Source organism: Petaurus breviceps, unplaced genomic scaffold, assembly GCF_028583685.1.
Source record: "Petaurus breviceps papuanus isolate PSGF00001 unplaced genomic scaffold, PetGlider_PUasm1.0 209, whole genome shotgun sequence".
NCBI lineage: Eukaryota > Metazoa > Chordata > Mammalia > Diprotodontia > Petauridae > Petaurus > Petaurus breviceps.
The window spans coordinates 310,040-325,747 of NW_027185854.1; the positions used below are offsets into that span (position 1 = coordinate 310,040).

Here is a 15,708-nt window from a genome sequence, read left to right on the forward strand (position 1 = left end):
CAGATTTAAAAGAACTTTAAGTTTCATTTAAATTTGAGTTAGTTGGCAAGCAATTATTCTACCTTGCTAAAATGGAGGCCTCAATGCCAGACAACTTTAAAATCTGACCGTTAATTTAAGTTTTCTGAAGGATTTAGTGTTTCTATTTCTGTACATTACCTGCAGTGAGAGCAGCATTAGCATTTTCAGTAGATGCATGGCAGATTTCTCTCACTTGACCTTCCTGAGTCAGAACTTGGCTCCGACGGGAGTCCACAGACCAGGCAGAGTTGTTGGTCTTTGGTGTGTCTGAATCGGGTCCTTTTTGATGAAGTGCCAAATGACAGGGTCTTTCTTGAGATTTTATTTCACCATCGTAAAGTCTGATGCACTGCTGTACTTCACTGTCCTCTTCACTCCTAGCACTGACATTTTTGTCTTCTGGGACACAAGGCTCATCTGCTTTGCTCAGCACATCCACTGCATGATTTTTCCCTGTAGCTGAAGTACCCTGTTTATCTCTTGCTGCAGATTCAAATCCATTAGGATCCAAGAGAGGGCTCCCATTTTTTTCTAATTTGTCACTTTTTCCATGTTGTTTGCACTCTAAAAAACTATCTTCAATTTCTAACGAGTATCTGGAATATGAAGTTTTTCCATGATGTTCATGAGAAAGACTATCAAAAACTTCAGGAGTCAGAGAATTGGTAGAGTGGTGAAGTGGGGTATGAACTTCCCCATCATCAGATCCCAATTCCTCACATTCATCCACGGAAAGTAAAACTGACCTTTTAAAATTTTTGGTTGCAGGAAACTCTCGGCTTTCATTGTCAGCTGCATCTTCAAAAGCCAAATTGACAATTCCTTGGAACTGCTGAGGAGCTGGGTCAGATAAAGGAAATTTTTCTGCAACATTTTCAGCTTCAGATCTTTCATCTTCTGTTTCATCTGCTGAGGAAGAAACCTGGTCTGTTTCCTGAGTAAATGAAACACCTCCTCGTGGAAGATGTTCTTTCTCCTGAGGAAGGTCAACTGCCACTCCTTGACGAGACAAACTTTCAGGCCTTTTCCTAGGAATTTCATCATCACTTGTTGAATTAACTTGGAAAATATCGGAATTACTATGCTTTTTCACTTTTACTTCTATCCTTAAACTACTATCATATATTTTTAATTCCTCAGGAGTGCTGGTATCACTGCTACTTCTCCCAAGAAAATCATGACATAACGTAGTGCTACATTTAGAAATCCCTCTTTCATTTGACCCATCATCATCCTGAGACCCTCCGGCATCATAATCTTCTGATCTAGGCTTTATGTCATCAGATGAGGTGGCTGCACTACCAGTGTCAGATTCAGGACTCTCCCTCTGGTGCATAATACCTGTACTTAAATTCCAATGACCCGCAAAAGGAGTTTCCGGATTTTCATGACTCTCTGGTGTTTCTGTTGGGTTCACATCTCTAGGAGAGTTTCTTTCTGGTGACTGATTCAATGAACATTTGTCAGAGACATCTGATTTGTTTGTAACATGCTCATCTTGTTTCACAAAATATTCATCAGGCAATTCACTAGTAGTGGTCAGCTCTTCCTCAAAAATAGCAGATTTTCTTTTATTTTGTACAGGATCAAAATGAGCATTTATCCTTTCAGAAAGCCTAGCTGAAGTATCTTTCCCACTTGTAACATCTGATGTATTTGTGTCCTTTTGTCCTGGACAGTTATCCCTCTCTGACAACAAGTGCTTTCCATCTGCTGAGTCTAAATGGTTCTTATCCACCAAGTTACCAATCATTTCATACTGCTGGGTTGGATTTGGACTTGAAGTCATGGATTGTAGATTAGTGCTGCTATAAAATGCTGACTCTGCATCACCACTCCCATCAGTACTGTGCCTTGGTACATCATAGTTATTTATTTCTCCATCACCAGGATATTTTGTATCATGTTTATCCTTAGGAATCTGTTTGGATTTTACTTCATTTTTTACTGTTTCATTAAATTTAGGAACAATCTGAATGCTCATAGGAGGGAGTGACAATTCAGATTCTAGTGCAGATTTATCATTTTCTTCATAATTTAATGGCTTTTGTGGATCGGGTAGACTTGATGATGGACACACGTCTACACCGTTGGTCTCCAACACAGGATTAATTGGTTGTCTTCGTTGCTTTTGTTTGGTTTTGTTATTATCATTTGCTTGGAACCCAACAGGTTCAGTTTTCTGGCCCCAATTTTTTGATCCATCATGATGTGTGTTCTTTGGAGTCACAGGTGATTCACTTCTTGAAGGCCTTTGGGAAGAAGACTGACACTTTACTGTAGATTGCCCAGAAATGGTTTTCTGTTTCTGGTCTTTATTGTTGACAGTTTCACCTTTCTTGGAGGGCACCTGAATTTTGGTCATCGTTTTTACATTGGCTTTTGCCAAAGATGCATGTCCTTGCTTTGTGGCTTTTTTCTTAACTGTTGGTGTAGAATGATTTAACTGTGTCACATTTTCTTCAGAATGTTTTAGAGAGGCTGTAGATTTTAATGAACTTGGTGAATCTCCTTGGGATCCTAGCAAAGAAAAAGTTTAAAAATACAATACATCTTTCAAACAAAGAATAAAATACATTTAGTCTTAAATTACTTCACACAAGTAACTAGACTGAATAAAGGCAGAACTACTCCTAAATAGGAGAAAACAGGGTTTTAATCTCCTAAAAAATCATTTTTTTCCTTTTCCATCAATAACTTGTGGAATACAAACTCACTTCATTTTATTCACCTGTTGAAAAAATATCAACTACTTTGCTCTTGGAAGCTAATTCCCAATTTCAAAGTAGCTCTCATCAGGTTCATTAATACATTAAGACAATGTATGCTGAAATATTAATGGAAAATGATGAAGGTGGGATAAATTAAATTTTGGGAACCCATTAAAAATGAAAGTTAAATCCCCTTTTCCCTTAATTTCAACAAATTTTAATTTGGATATTCAAGTTCTTCAAAGAGGTAGTTTAGCATTTTAAATGTCTAATTTAATTTTAAGCTATTATTGGGACCCAAATGACAATCTCCATCTCCATTATAATTTAATTCAAATTCCTATACTTTGGACTTTATAAGTTGCTCTCATCTACATAAATGTCTAATCCTAAAAGAATAATTCTTTAGAAATTAAGATGCTGCATTTGATTCTTAGTCACTTTTCTAAAACAGAGAATTGTAAACTGGCACACACTGCAGATTCAAGACAAATTCTCTCTTATACAATACAGATTTCTTAGTTATATCATTAATTTAAGCATTGATTTTGCTGAAATGCTTATAAGTATCAATGAAGCTTTCGCAAACAAACATGGGCTGAAAACAAGGACCTGAAATAGAGAGTAAGTTGGAGATTTTTAATGATTATTTCATCTAATTTATAAAAAATAAGACCAAAAAAAAAAGAAGAAAAAAGAGAAACTCAACCATCTCCCTGTCCCTTATCTAAATGCAAACACTGTGCTAAGAAGCATAAAGTATAAATGCCCTTATATACTTGGAGTCTAGAGGGTAAATAAGAAAGAGTGTGTTAATTCAATGGAGAAAAGCAAATTAGAAAGTTTTCTATGGTACTTTGGCTGCCTACTACACTCAAGTTCCAAATTAGAGTTGAGCAGGGAGAGTAATAAAACAGCTCATTTTCAGAGCCTTTTTTCTTTACCTTGGGTTTTGGTAAGACTAGATGGGGCACTCTTTGCTCGTTGTAGGCCTGCAGAACTACTATGTCCTCTCTTCTTCAAAACTGCTTGGGAGATATGATCGCTAGACCCCTTGCCAATAACCTTCTTGGTTGTACTAATAAGAAAAAAAAAAAGAAAACATGTATTAGATTCGAAAGCCAAAATATGACCTCCAAAATATATATATATATGCATAAAATATATTTTTATCAATAAATTATAAATCATTCAACCTATAGTTTACTTCCTTTCAGAAAGGCAGATAAAAAAATCCAGTTTCATATACTGTCAGTTTTAGAATGAAGATAAAGCAATCATTTATAAGTACCACCAACTTAAATATAACTTTTCCCCACCGAATTGCCATTTCTTCTAAATATTATCTTTCTACAAAAATGCAAATTTTTGACAATATCTAAACCAGGGTTCTTAACCTGGGGTTTGTAAACTTGTTTTTTAAAAAAATTTGATAACTGTGTTCCAAAATAATTTGTTTCTTTTGCAATTTTATATTTTTCTTTATGAATGGAAAACATTATTTCCAGAAGGAGTTCGAGATTCATAGGTTTCACCAGATTGTTGGGGGTATGTGCATTATGTGAAAGGTCCAGAACTCAAAAAAGATAAAGAATCCCTGATATACACAGTAGTCAGATTATGATTAGCTTTTAGAGGAGAATTTAAAACTAACATCCTTATATTAAGTGTGAATGCAGACCTACCTATTACTTATGTGAGTCTCATGTTCATTAATCTTTTTTTTATTGGAAGCTCCTTCAGTATTTCTTAAAACAGGCCGGGATTTCACTGTAATAAATTAAGCAAAGTGAGTTATAAGATAAAATGTGTTAAGTGTATAGCAATTATATATTGGCCAAATTAACTGGCCATAATTCTAAACAAAATTTAGGATCACAGGACATAGATTTAGAGCTGAAAGACCTTCAAGTTCAACCCGATCTTGTTTAACCCGCTCAGTTTTACAGATGACGTAACAAGAGTTTTAGACAGATGAGGGGAAGTGCCCAAAATCAGACTGCTAATTAGTCTGGATTAGATCCCACATCTTGAGACTCTTAGCTTAATGGATTTTTTCCCCATAGCTCTTAAAACCAAATAAAGATCATTCAGGTTCACTTTTTCTAGAAATTTCAACAGAAACTATTAAACAATGAAGGAAGCCTTTACCTACCTGCACCAGAACCTTTGGAAGTCTCTAAGTGGCCTCTCGTTGCTTGGCTTCCTTGAGGAGAATTACAAGGAGATGGCTTACTGTCAGAAGGCTTCTCTTCCTTTATAGATGCACGCTCCTTTGGTTCATCTGGGCAGTTGCTGGGACTTTGTAATTCCACACTTGAACTGGAAGACTTGCTGAGAGTGCCTACAGGGCCTGAGCTGGAAGCATCCTTCCCAGTGGTTTTCTTCAGAGGCTTTGCTTTAGCTGATGTGTTGGAGTTTCCAGTGAGGGTTTTTGGCCGAGCTCCTGCCCCTTTTCCTTCCTGGGTTTTTACTCCTTTTCCACTTACTGAATTTTTCTGGCCACTTGAGGAGGAAGAGCGCTCAGTATCTTGTCGAGCAAACATATCAGTCTTAGTGTTATCATTATTTTCTATTTTGGGCTTTATAATAGCTCTAGGCTTTCCAGAAGGAACCTTTTCCCCAGTTTTAATATCTTTTGTAATCTTAGACACTGCTTTTTTACTGTCTCTTCCCTTTAAATCATCATGCTTTGAAGATTTATTCACAGTATTTCTATTTGTACTTGATGCATGTCCAGAAGCACCTAGCCCATCAGATTTCATTTTCTCTTGATCCGTGGAGGGGTAACTACAGGAATCTTTCTTGTCTTTTCCTCTCCAAGATCTGTTTTTTATATCACTAGAGTCTGAAATGGATCTATTTTGCTGGAAAGAAGAGAAAAGAGTGATATAAAAGAACATGTACCATTTTTAGTTCCTTATTATATAGCAATCTGTCTGTTCTAAACTAGCATATACTAGTTTAGTATATACTATATATACACACACTAGTTTAGTATATATACATTGAGAAAGACTCAATACTGAGTCTTTCAAAGAAGAGAAAAATGAGGAAAATTCATGTTATAATTATGGACTGCTTCCAACATGAATTCTGATTTTTTAAGGACATCTAAATCACAGGAATGAATAAAAGTTTATTTCACATTATTTTTAGTTCAGGTTAAAATATTATTTAAGAAATGCATATTCACCATTCCACAATAGGTAAAGTAGTCAAAGGATATAAATGAACAGTTCTCAGAAAATTGGAAACTACTAAAAATTACATAAAAGAACGTTCTAAATCACAAATAAGAGAAATCAAAACAATCCTGACGTTTCAACTCATATATGGCAAAATGGTAAAGATAGTAAATGATGGGAACAGCTGATGTTGGAGAATTTGTTGAAAGATCTGTACTAATGTATTATCAGAGAAGTTATGAATGGGTACAAACATTATGTAAAGCAATGTAGAATTATGCAAATAAAGGGACTAAAATGTCGATACCCCTTGACCCAGAAATCCCACTGACTAGGCATATAATTCAAGAAGGTCAATGACAAAAAGGCCCCATATATACCAAAATACTTAGGTCAGTACTTCCAATATAAAATCCTCTGGTATTTAAAGCCATTCATGACCTGTTGTTCCCCAACCATCTCAGTCTTCTTAAACATTATAATTCCTATTTACTCTTCAACCCAGTAACACTGGTCTACTCGCTATCACATGAACAAGACACTCCATCTCTCCGCTCTAAGCATTGTCACTGGTTGTGCCCCAAGACTGAAATGCTCACGTCCCTCTTCTCCGCCTCATGGCTTCCTCCAAGTCCCAGCTAAAACACCACCTTCTACAGGAAGCCTGTTCCATCCCCCTTAATTCTAGTGCCTTCTCTCTGATGATCTGCAGTGTGTCCTATATACAACTTATCTGCATGTATTTATTTACGTGCTTTCTCCCCACTAAACTCTGAACTCTTTGAGAGAAGGGAATGTCTTCTGCCTTTCTGTGTTTAGTGTGTAACACAGTGCCTGGCACACAATAGGAATTTAATGTTTATCAACTGACTGAAACAAAGATTTCCACTGACTGGGGCATGAATGTAATGGAATATTACTGTGCTGTAAGAAATGATGAATGTGATTAATAGAGAAACATGGAAAGATCTATACAAACTGATATAGAGTAAAGTAAGCAGAACCAGGAAAACAACATGTAATAACTACAACAATATAAAAGAAAAAAAAACACTGCAAAACAATAAAACCAAATTTGCAAAATTATAAAGACAAAGCCTGACTTCAAAAAAGAGATATGAGAATATACTTCCCTCACCTACTTTTCTTTTCTGTTTGTTTGTTTTTTTTGAGGGGAGGAAGGCAGGGCAGTTGGGGTTAAGTGACTTGCCCAAGGTCACACAGCTGGTATGTGTTAAGTGTCTGAGGCTAGATTTGAATTCAGGTCCTCCTGACTTCAGAGACGATCCTCTATTCACTGTGTCACCTAGCTGCCCCTCTTGTTTACTTTTCAAAGGCCTATGGGTGTGTAAGATTGCATATTAGATTTTTTTTCAATGTGCTGATTGTTTTCACTGAAATTTTTTCCTTCATCTTTTTTTTCTTTTGTTCTTTGTTATAAAGGAGAGATTTTATAACAGAAGGGAGAAAGGAAGTATGAAGAGGGAAATAAAGACAATATAAAAACAAAAGACCAATAAAAGTCTAATTAAAAATTTTTTTTAAAAAGGTATATGCTTATCTACTTCAGGAGACTAAGGTAGGGTACATAACTAAAGAAGAAAGGTCAAAGGTGCTTGCATGGATCATGAAGACATTTTTAAGCAGGTGTAATATAAGGGAAGGTCCTTGCTTAAAAACCTCTCCCCCAATTATGCCCGAATTCTACCATTAAAGAGAAACATTTCTTTTGAGTTAAGAACTATCCATTTTTGGCAGTCTTCTTATATAATGCAAATACTACTAAAGAGGAAGAATAGTACATTGAGCTCCTATAAGCTATAGCATGAAATGGTGTAGTAAATAGAGAATTGGCTTGGAGTCAGTTATGTGCCTCTGAAATATAACACTGGTGGTGTGGCCCTGGGCAAGATACTTGATTTCATACCTCAGGCAACCTTCTGAGAGAAGAAGTTGCAGAACAGCTATTAATCTGTATCAGTAAGAAGGAGTTTCTCTCTAAGAGTTCCCTAAATCACAGGTCAAATAAAAAAGTAAGTTCTGAAGGATGTAAAATGAGGGGAAAATAAATACAGAAATGGGAAACAGTTGGGCACCTTCACTTGTTTTATGCAGTTCTGCTTAGCATAGTCATAGAACAGATAAGTGGATTAAAATTTTGTAAGGCTGGTAGATTTTCCTAAGTTATTCTGAAGGTCATATAAAAATAACATATTAAAATGTACTTTGATTTGTAATAAAACACATAATACTTTTTCCTCCCTTGGTTAAGTTTACCTTAAACTTAGCTAAGTGTAGTTTAATGGTATTCTACAGTTTTTACTTAGATCTTCAATTTAGGTATATAAAATTATACATTCCTTCACGCTTAAGAACTGATTTAGAGTGTTCTCAGACCAAAAAAATGAATGCAAAAATATAAAGTGAGTGAACACTGGTAAATACATTCAGTAAAGGAAGATGTCAGAGTGTAGGAAAAAACTTTAGTGCAAAACAAGGTAAGATGCCTACCATTTGTTTTACAGAGGCAAAGACACAGAATAAAAGCAGCACTGTACATCAGAGCTAGGTTTGAGACCTAGCTCCACCACTAACTAGCAACAAGGCACGTCCCCTCTGAGATTTGCTTTCTTCATGTGCAGATAAATGAAGTCGAACAAGATGGTCTTCAATGTCTCTTCTAGCTCTACCATTTTGTGATTACCATCACCCTAGTCACCGCTTATTAGAGGAAGCATGGAAGAGCTGACAGAAGACCTGGCTTATGTCTTGCTTCTGATATGTCATCTCAGCAAAACCATAGACAAGTGACCAAACCTCTCAGTGCCCCAGACAGCTCTCTGAGATGCTAGCTCAGATCTGTAAGAGGGACAGAGTTTCCAGGATTTTCCTATATATTGATGAAATCACAGATCTGGACCAAAAAAGAAATATTACTCACAGTAATGAGTAACAGTAAAAACCGTTATTCATCATAACAATTATGACTATTTTCTGGTCTCATAACCATGTGGTAAAGAAATAGTTTTAGTTAGCTGCTTGCTGAGTAATAAGTGGGTGTGTATGTGGTTCAAGTGAAGAAAGTATAGAGGAAGAGAGGAGAGTGGAAGGGAGGAGAGGGCTCAGAAAAAGTTTCAACAGGTACCAAAACTCAGGGGTGAGAGATGAATGATGATCCAACAGAAGAGAATGCAGAGAAAGGTAGGAGAACCAACCTAAAAGGGAGGAGAGAATGATTTGGTGAAGGGGATGGTCAACAGACGTCCGGTAAAACGAGGACTGAGAAAAAAAGGCCTTTGGAATTAGCAGTTAAGAAATTGTTGGTGACTTTGGAGAAGGTAGTTTGTGTGGTGATGTTCTGGTAGAATGGTGGGGTAGTAGCTAGGTTGAGAGGGATTGAGAAGTGATGAAGTTTTGACCCAGCGATACCACTTCTAGGGCTGGATCCCAAAGAGATCACAGAAGTGGGAAAAGGACCTGTATGTACAAAAATATTTATAGCGGCTCTTTTTGTGGTGGCAAAGAATTGGAAATCAAGGGGATGCCCATCAATTGGGGAATGGCTGAACAAGTTGTGGTATATGAATATAATTGAATACTACTGTACTATAAGAAATGAGGAGCAGACAAACTTCATAATAAGTTGGAGAGATTTATCTAAACTGATGCTGAGTGAGGAGAGCAGAACCAGGAGAACTTTGTACACAATTACAGACACAATGTATGTGTGACGACTAACTTGGATAGACTGGGCTCCTCTCAGCAATACAAGGTTAGAAGACAATTCCAAAAGCCTCATGATAGAAAGAGACATCCACATCCAGAGAAAGAACTAGAGAGTTTGAATGCAGATTGAAGCAAACTACTTGTTCTCTTTTTGTGTTTTGTTTCTTTTTTCTCACTGTTCACTCCATTGCTTAATGTTTAATGTGAAGGTATCTGTAGATCCTATATTTTATTGCATGCCGCCATGGGGGGGAAGGGGGAGAAGAAGGAGGAGAAAATCTGAAACTCAAGGGACTGTGGAACTGAATGTTGTAAACTAAAAGTAAATAAATATATTTTTTAAAAAGCTAAAAAAAAGTGATGAGGACAAGAAAAAGTAGAAAACAATGAGTATAGAAAACCCTTTCTGAAAGTTTAACCATGAAAAGAAGACGAGATAAAAGAAAATGGCTTGAGAGGATGGTAAGATCAAGTCAAAGGTTTTGGTTGTTTTAAAGAATGGGACATATGCAGGCAAGTGTATAGATGGAGAGAAAGATGCTAGTAGTTATGGAAAAATTGAAGATGAGAGAAAAAGAAGGAACAGTTAAGAGATAAGCTACGGGCAGGAAGGGCTTGGATCAAGATCACAGGGTTGGCAGGTCAGCCTTAGCAAGAAAAAGGGACCCTCTTGATTTAGTGAGGCTTGTTGGGATTCCCTGAGAATAAATGAGTCGGTGGCTCTCTCTATTATCTCAGGCTACTTCTGCTCATTTTTGTCATTGTCTCATTCCAACATTATTGCCACCTATGAAGATTTTCCAGTTTATCAATGAAGTGTAATTATCAACACTTAATTTGGTTCTGTACCTCACTATGAATTCCTGGCACTTAAAAAGTAGTGTTGATAGAGTAGAGTACTTTATTTACTTCAGATTTTTGTTTTCATTTATTATGCTCTGAATTAATGCTCTACTGTAAGAAACTTGTTTATGATGCCCAGTTTACTGGAGTTTGTTATACCATCTTGGCAAAGGCACCAAAAATAGTTATCGTAGAGTATACTTTGATAGTAGATGTCTGTTCATACTGAAATTGGCTTTTCACAGTCTATAGTAGGCCATATATCACTGGAAAGGGTCACAAGTACATGGAAGAAAGACTGGACTTGTTTGGCTTGACATTGGAGGCAGTGTGGCATGGTTGGTCCAGTGAACTTGGGGTAAAGAATACTTGGCTTCAGACCCCCCAGAAGCTGCCAGCTGCCTGAGCCTGGGGAAGGCACTTAACTTCTCTGTGCCTCAGGCTCCTCTGTAAAGTGTGTGTGTGAGTAGGTTTTAAGGTCCCTTCTAGCGCTAAATCTGTGATCCTCTGAAGTAGGAGCAATGTGTGTAAAAAAGCGAAGAAGAAAACGTGGGCTTGAAGTATCGCAATAGTCTATCACAGAGCTACCCCTTATAATTAGCCAAATGTGTCTGCAAGTCACGGAATAGTCTACATCTCTAAGGATTTGAAGTTGCGGGTCACCCAAAGGTTAACAGAAAAGACACTTGGTGAGCCTGGGAAGGCTGTGATACGCTACCCACCAAGAACTATAAAAGTGAAACTATGTGAAAGATGTTGTTAGAGATGTTAGAAAGGGAGATGGCAGGAATGAATGATAACTGAGGTACAGCACTGGTATACATACACTAGTGTACATACAATATCAGGAGAATTAGACTGAAATCCCTACTATTACTGACTGTATGTAGTCTCAGAGAGAATATTTGAATGGACACGGCCAGTAGTCACATAGGATGAAAGAGCCTTTTTGTGATCTGTATCATTGGGGAAGAGCCCACAATGATGCAGTCATAGGCTCTAGACCCATAAAGGCCCTCATTGCGTTCAACCTCCTTATTTTATAGGTGAGAAAACTGAGATGAAGTAACCTGCCCAAAGTCACACAGTTAAGCATTGGGTGGGATCTGTATCTGGGTCTTTTGACTTCAAAGCTAGTTTGCTCTGTACTACTCCAAGTCACCTCAGATTACAGAGACACTGAAATAGCGAAGATTCTTCTATGTGCACTGGTGCTTTACAATTTCCAAAGCCCTCCACAGCACTCTATCCCTGCATTACACATTCCTGATGTAGTTAGTACAAGCAGGACTGGTGCCATTTTTTTTTTTTTTCAGACAACGAAAGCATGGCTCAGAGATGAAGCATCTTGCCTACTGACAGCTGCCAAGTAAAAGGGATTGAAGCTGAATTTAGGCCTTCTTAGACCAAGTTGAAGGCTCTTTTCACCACAGCAGTTTGACTCTCTCAGTGTACAAATAACCTTTTGTGGGCCTCTCCATGAGCTTGATGGTCACTGAGTTGTATTCTCTTCTGCTAGGATTGGGACAGTTAGCTGGTTTGTTGGTAGTTTTAATTTTTTAATTTAATTTTTTCTATTAATAAGCATTTATTTCTCTCTCTCCTATTTTCCCTGCTCCCAATGAAAAAGGAAAGAAACATTGCCCTTTGTAGAAAACATGCATAGTCAAGCAAAACAAATGTCCACATTGGCTATATCCAAAAATATTTTGCCTAATTCTACATCTTGTGTGATTAATTTATTATTCAGTATTTGGCTGTTGTTCCCAACCCCCTCCCCTGCTTTGTGCCAATTTTCTGTGTTTTAAAACTTTTTTTTATTATGAAAGTAACCATCAATAAAAACATTTAAGTGAACAAAACTACATTAAATTATGTATACCAAAGTATTCTGAATTTACATATGTGCATATATGCATATATAAAAATTTTGTTAAAATAACAGCAATATACATAACAAAAATCCGTAAGGGGGGAAGGTACTAGAATTGCTTTACACATAAGTTATGTAATCCTAAAAAAAAAAAAAACTTTTTGTCTTTTCTGCCTTAATACTTGTTCCTTTGTTTTCCTAAATTGTCAGGGTCATAATGAATGGCTCCCTAAATTCCCCTTTCTGTCCCCAACATAGATGTGAATGAAGACTTTATAGTTTCCCTGTGAGTTTTATGAAATTGGTGCCAGTACTTGGAGGATGGGAGGAACTTTATCTGTACACTGACTTAAAGAGCAGTTTAAATAAAAGTACACACATTAAAAAGATAAAAAAGGAGCAATAATATTTTATATGCTTCTGTGCTCCTATCACTTCTTTCCTGTTTTCTACAGAGATGGTACTGTCATTTTTAAATACAGAATCATAACTAGAGTGTCATTCACTAAAGTCCTCTGATGCCTCATACTGGAGTGCATCTTTGCATCCCGAAGGCTTTGCCAGTCTGTACTGCACAGAACACGACATGTGGAGGCATAAAAACCCAGGACGTTTGTCTGAGTGACTGAACAAGTCACTTAACCTTTCTCTGCCTCAGTTTCCTCATTCATAAAATGAAGAAAGGCGAATGAGGAAGAGAGAAAGAAGGGAAAGAGGAGAGAATGGGAGAGTATAAGAGGAAGAGGGAGGAAAAAGAGAGAGAAGAGCGAGAGAGAGAGAGAGAGAGAGAGAGAGAGAGAGAGAGAGAGAGAGAGAGAGAGAGAGAGAGAGACAAGGGAAGGATGAAAGGAAGGAAAGAAAGGATGGAGGGAGAAGAGGGAAGGAGAGAACTCCAATTCTAATCTCCCCATCCAAGCCAAGGACAAAATGTAATCTATGAACATCAGTCTTTGTTGCTTGCCTCTCTGCATTTGTTGCTTTCTACTCTTAAGTGACGGAAAAAGGTAGGTGACTCAATGGATAGAGCCAGACTCAGGTATGGAATCAAAAAGGCCTGAGTTCAAATCTGCATTCAGACACTTATTAGCTGTGCAACACTGGGCAAGTTACTTAACCTCTGTTTGCTTTAATCCACTGGAGAAGGAAATGACAAAACCGCCCCAACATCTTTATACAAGTATATATGACCCATCATCTTGGTTGTCTGATCAAATCTTATTTTAAAATACATAAAGTTAATCACTGAAATCCAGTGGTGCGGAACCTGTGGCCCTCAAGGGCAGTCCTTTCACTAATCGGATTTGTTCTGTGAAGTATGGAGTCAGTCAAAGGGCTACACTTGAGGACCTTGAGGGTGACCTCAAGGCCGCAGGTTCCCCACTCCTAGATATAGTACAGTTACACCTTTCGAGCTGTTCCAAAACACTGTCACATTGAAAACTGCATGGCAATGGATTTGGTGGGCTCTCACTGGACCATGAACTTATGCTTCTGGGTAGCCTGCTGGCTCAGAAAATCAAAGCACTTCACAGTGAAATCTTACTACAAATAATTTCAGAGCCCAGCCCCATGTTATAGGTGAACCTTTGTTACAATGTAATCTGAAATATTCTTGAGCAAGATCCAAAATATATCCAATTCATATGGAATTTCACACAAATGACAATTACATTATGATGATGCAATACTATTAGCCCATTTAGCTTAAAAATACAGTGTTCATACGTTCAATGAGCATATATTAAGCACCAACTATGTATAAATCTGGGCATACAGAGACAATAATGAAGCTATCCCTGCCATCTAGTTTGTATTCTAGGGGAAATGACATGCATAGAGATAAATGAATATGAAATAAAGATGATATACTAAGCAGTCTGGGATGGGAGGCAGGACTGACAGTCCTGCAGCCTCTCAACTGGGTCTGGCCTCTACTGGTACCAGTGAGAGTGGTTTGGCATTTACATCTGCCAGTTCTGTCAGGACTCTGGGATGTATTTTCATTTGGGCATGGGAATTCAAATACTTTAGCATAGGGAAAAGAGGAACAAATGAAAGATGTATCTTTAAGAAGTAGGTTAATTAGGAAATTTTAAGACTGAATTAGATCTACAATTCAAATATTTGAATTATTGGTACACCTCCAACATGCTTAGTTGCCAATAGGGCTTTCAAGGAAATGGAAGAGGTATCATACCATCCACCACCCGTGCCAACGAGATAGTAAGTACTACAAAATAGCATATTCTTTCTAAATATGCTATTAAAACTTAAGGACTGCACTAAGGTTTTTGGAACCTCCTACGTAAAATGTCAACTTAAAATGCCAAAAAAAATCCGGTGAAAAAGAATCATTAACAATGAAGGAACAGAATTGACACATACATTATTTCAATATTTAACCAAATCTGAAATTATTGTTGAGAATTTTTTTCTATTAGACATATGAAGATGAAGAGATTTACCTGAGAACTACTGAATATCGGTTTTTTGCCAAGTCTTCGATCATCACCCTTATCAAATGCAGCTGCAAGAGAAACAGTAGTTTAATTCTTTAGGAATAAATTTGTTTTCATAAAAGGAAAGCAGGAAGGCAGCAGGTAGGAAGGACATGTTTGGGTGGAGATAATTTTGGGTTCTTGAAAACAATTACAGCACACTTCAAAATTCCCTGCAAACTTCAAAATAAAATCTGCATGGTCTTGCTCTGGTTCCCATAGTATTCCTTTAAGTTAATGGCAACATTATGCTCACATCACCTTTGAATGTGTCCTTAAGTGAGATGAAAAGTTGATTCTCATATACAAAAGATTTATAAACCAAAAGTAAATTCTTAAAATTTTAAAATTAAGATAATTAATTTCAATTAATTTTCTAATTTCAAAGACTCGACAGCTTGTAACAATGCATATATCTTTTTAAAAAGCATCTATAATAACTTCATTTAAAAATAATTTGTTAAGACATATTAATTATAAATATATGCTGAATTTAGGGCAGGCTGGAGGAAAGTAGTGTTGGAACTTTGACAAGAAAATGCAAAGCTCTGTAAACCCAACATATATTTCTTAAAACTGTACACAATTTAATGACACAGGTTAAGATATCTAAACAAACATTTGTATTACCATAAACAAAACATTCATACACATCATATTTGGGGCTAGCATGCACTTATTTCTTCAAATAAAAATTCTAATGGCATGATGAAAACAGAAATAACTGGACGAGATTATCAATATCATATGGCTGAAGTCTATTCCTTTGGATATTTTTTTTAAATCTATTCAGATAATGTAAAGATAGTTTCCATAAATTATATGACTTATACTAAAACATTCAACAA

General features: G+C 36.8%; 1 protein-coding gene across 3 annotated transcripts in view; it reads right to left on the minus strand.

Moving 5' to 3' along the window:
* LOC138165478 (BTB/POZ domain-containing protein 8-like) overlaps window positions 1–15,708 on the minus strand; it is a 120,716-nt gene that overhangs the window by 2,056 nt on the left and 102,952 nt on the right. For all 3 annotated transcript variants that reach the window (XM_069093842.1, XM_069093843.1, XM_069093844.1), the window contains 5 exons: window positions 14,828–14,889; window positions 4,888–5,599; window positions 4,418–4,502; window positions 3,677–3,810; window positions 160–2,541 (listed from right to left, as the gene is read on the minus strand). In XM_069093842.1, coding sequence (XP_068949943.1) covers window positions 160–2,541; window positions 3,677–3,810; window positions 4,418–4,502; window positions 4,888–5,599; window positions 14,828–14,889 — 3,375 coding nt within the window. The remainder of the gene's footprint in view (window positions 1–159; window positions 2,542–3,676; window positions 3,811–4,417; window positions 4,503–4,887; window positions 5,600–14,827; window positions 14,890–15,708) is intronic.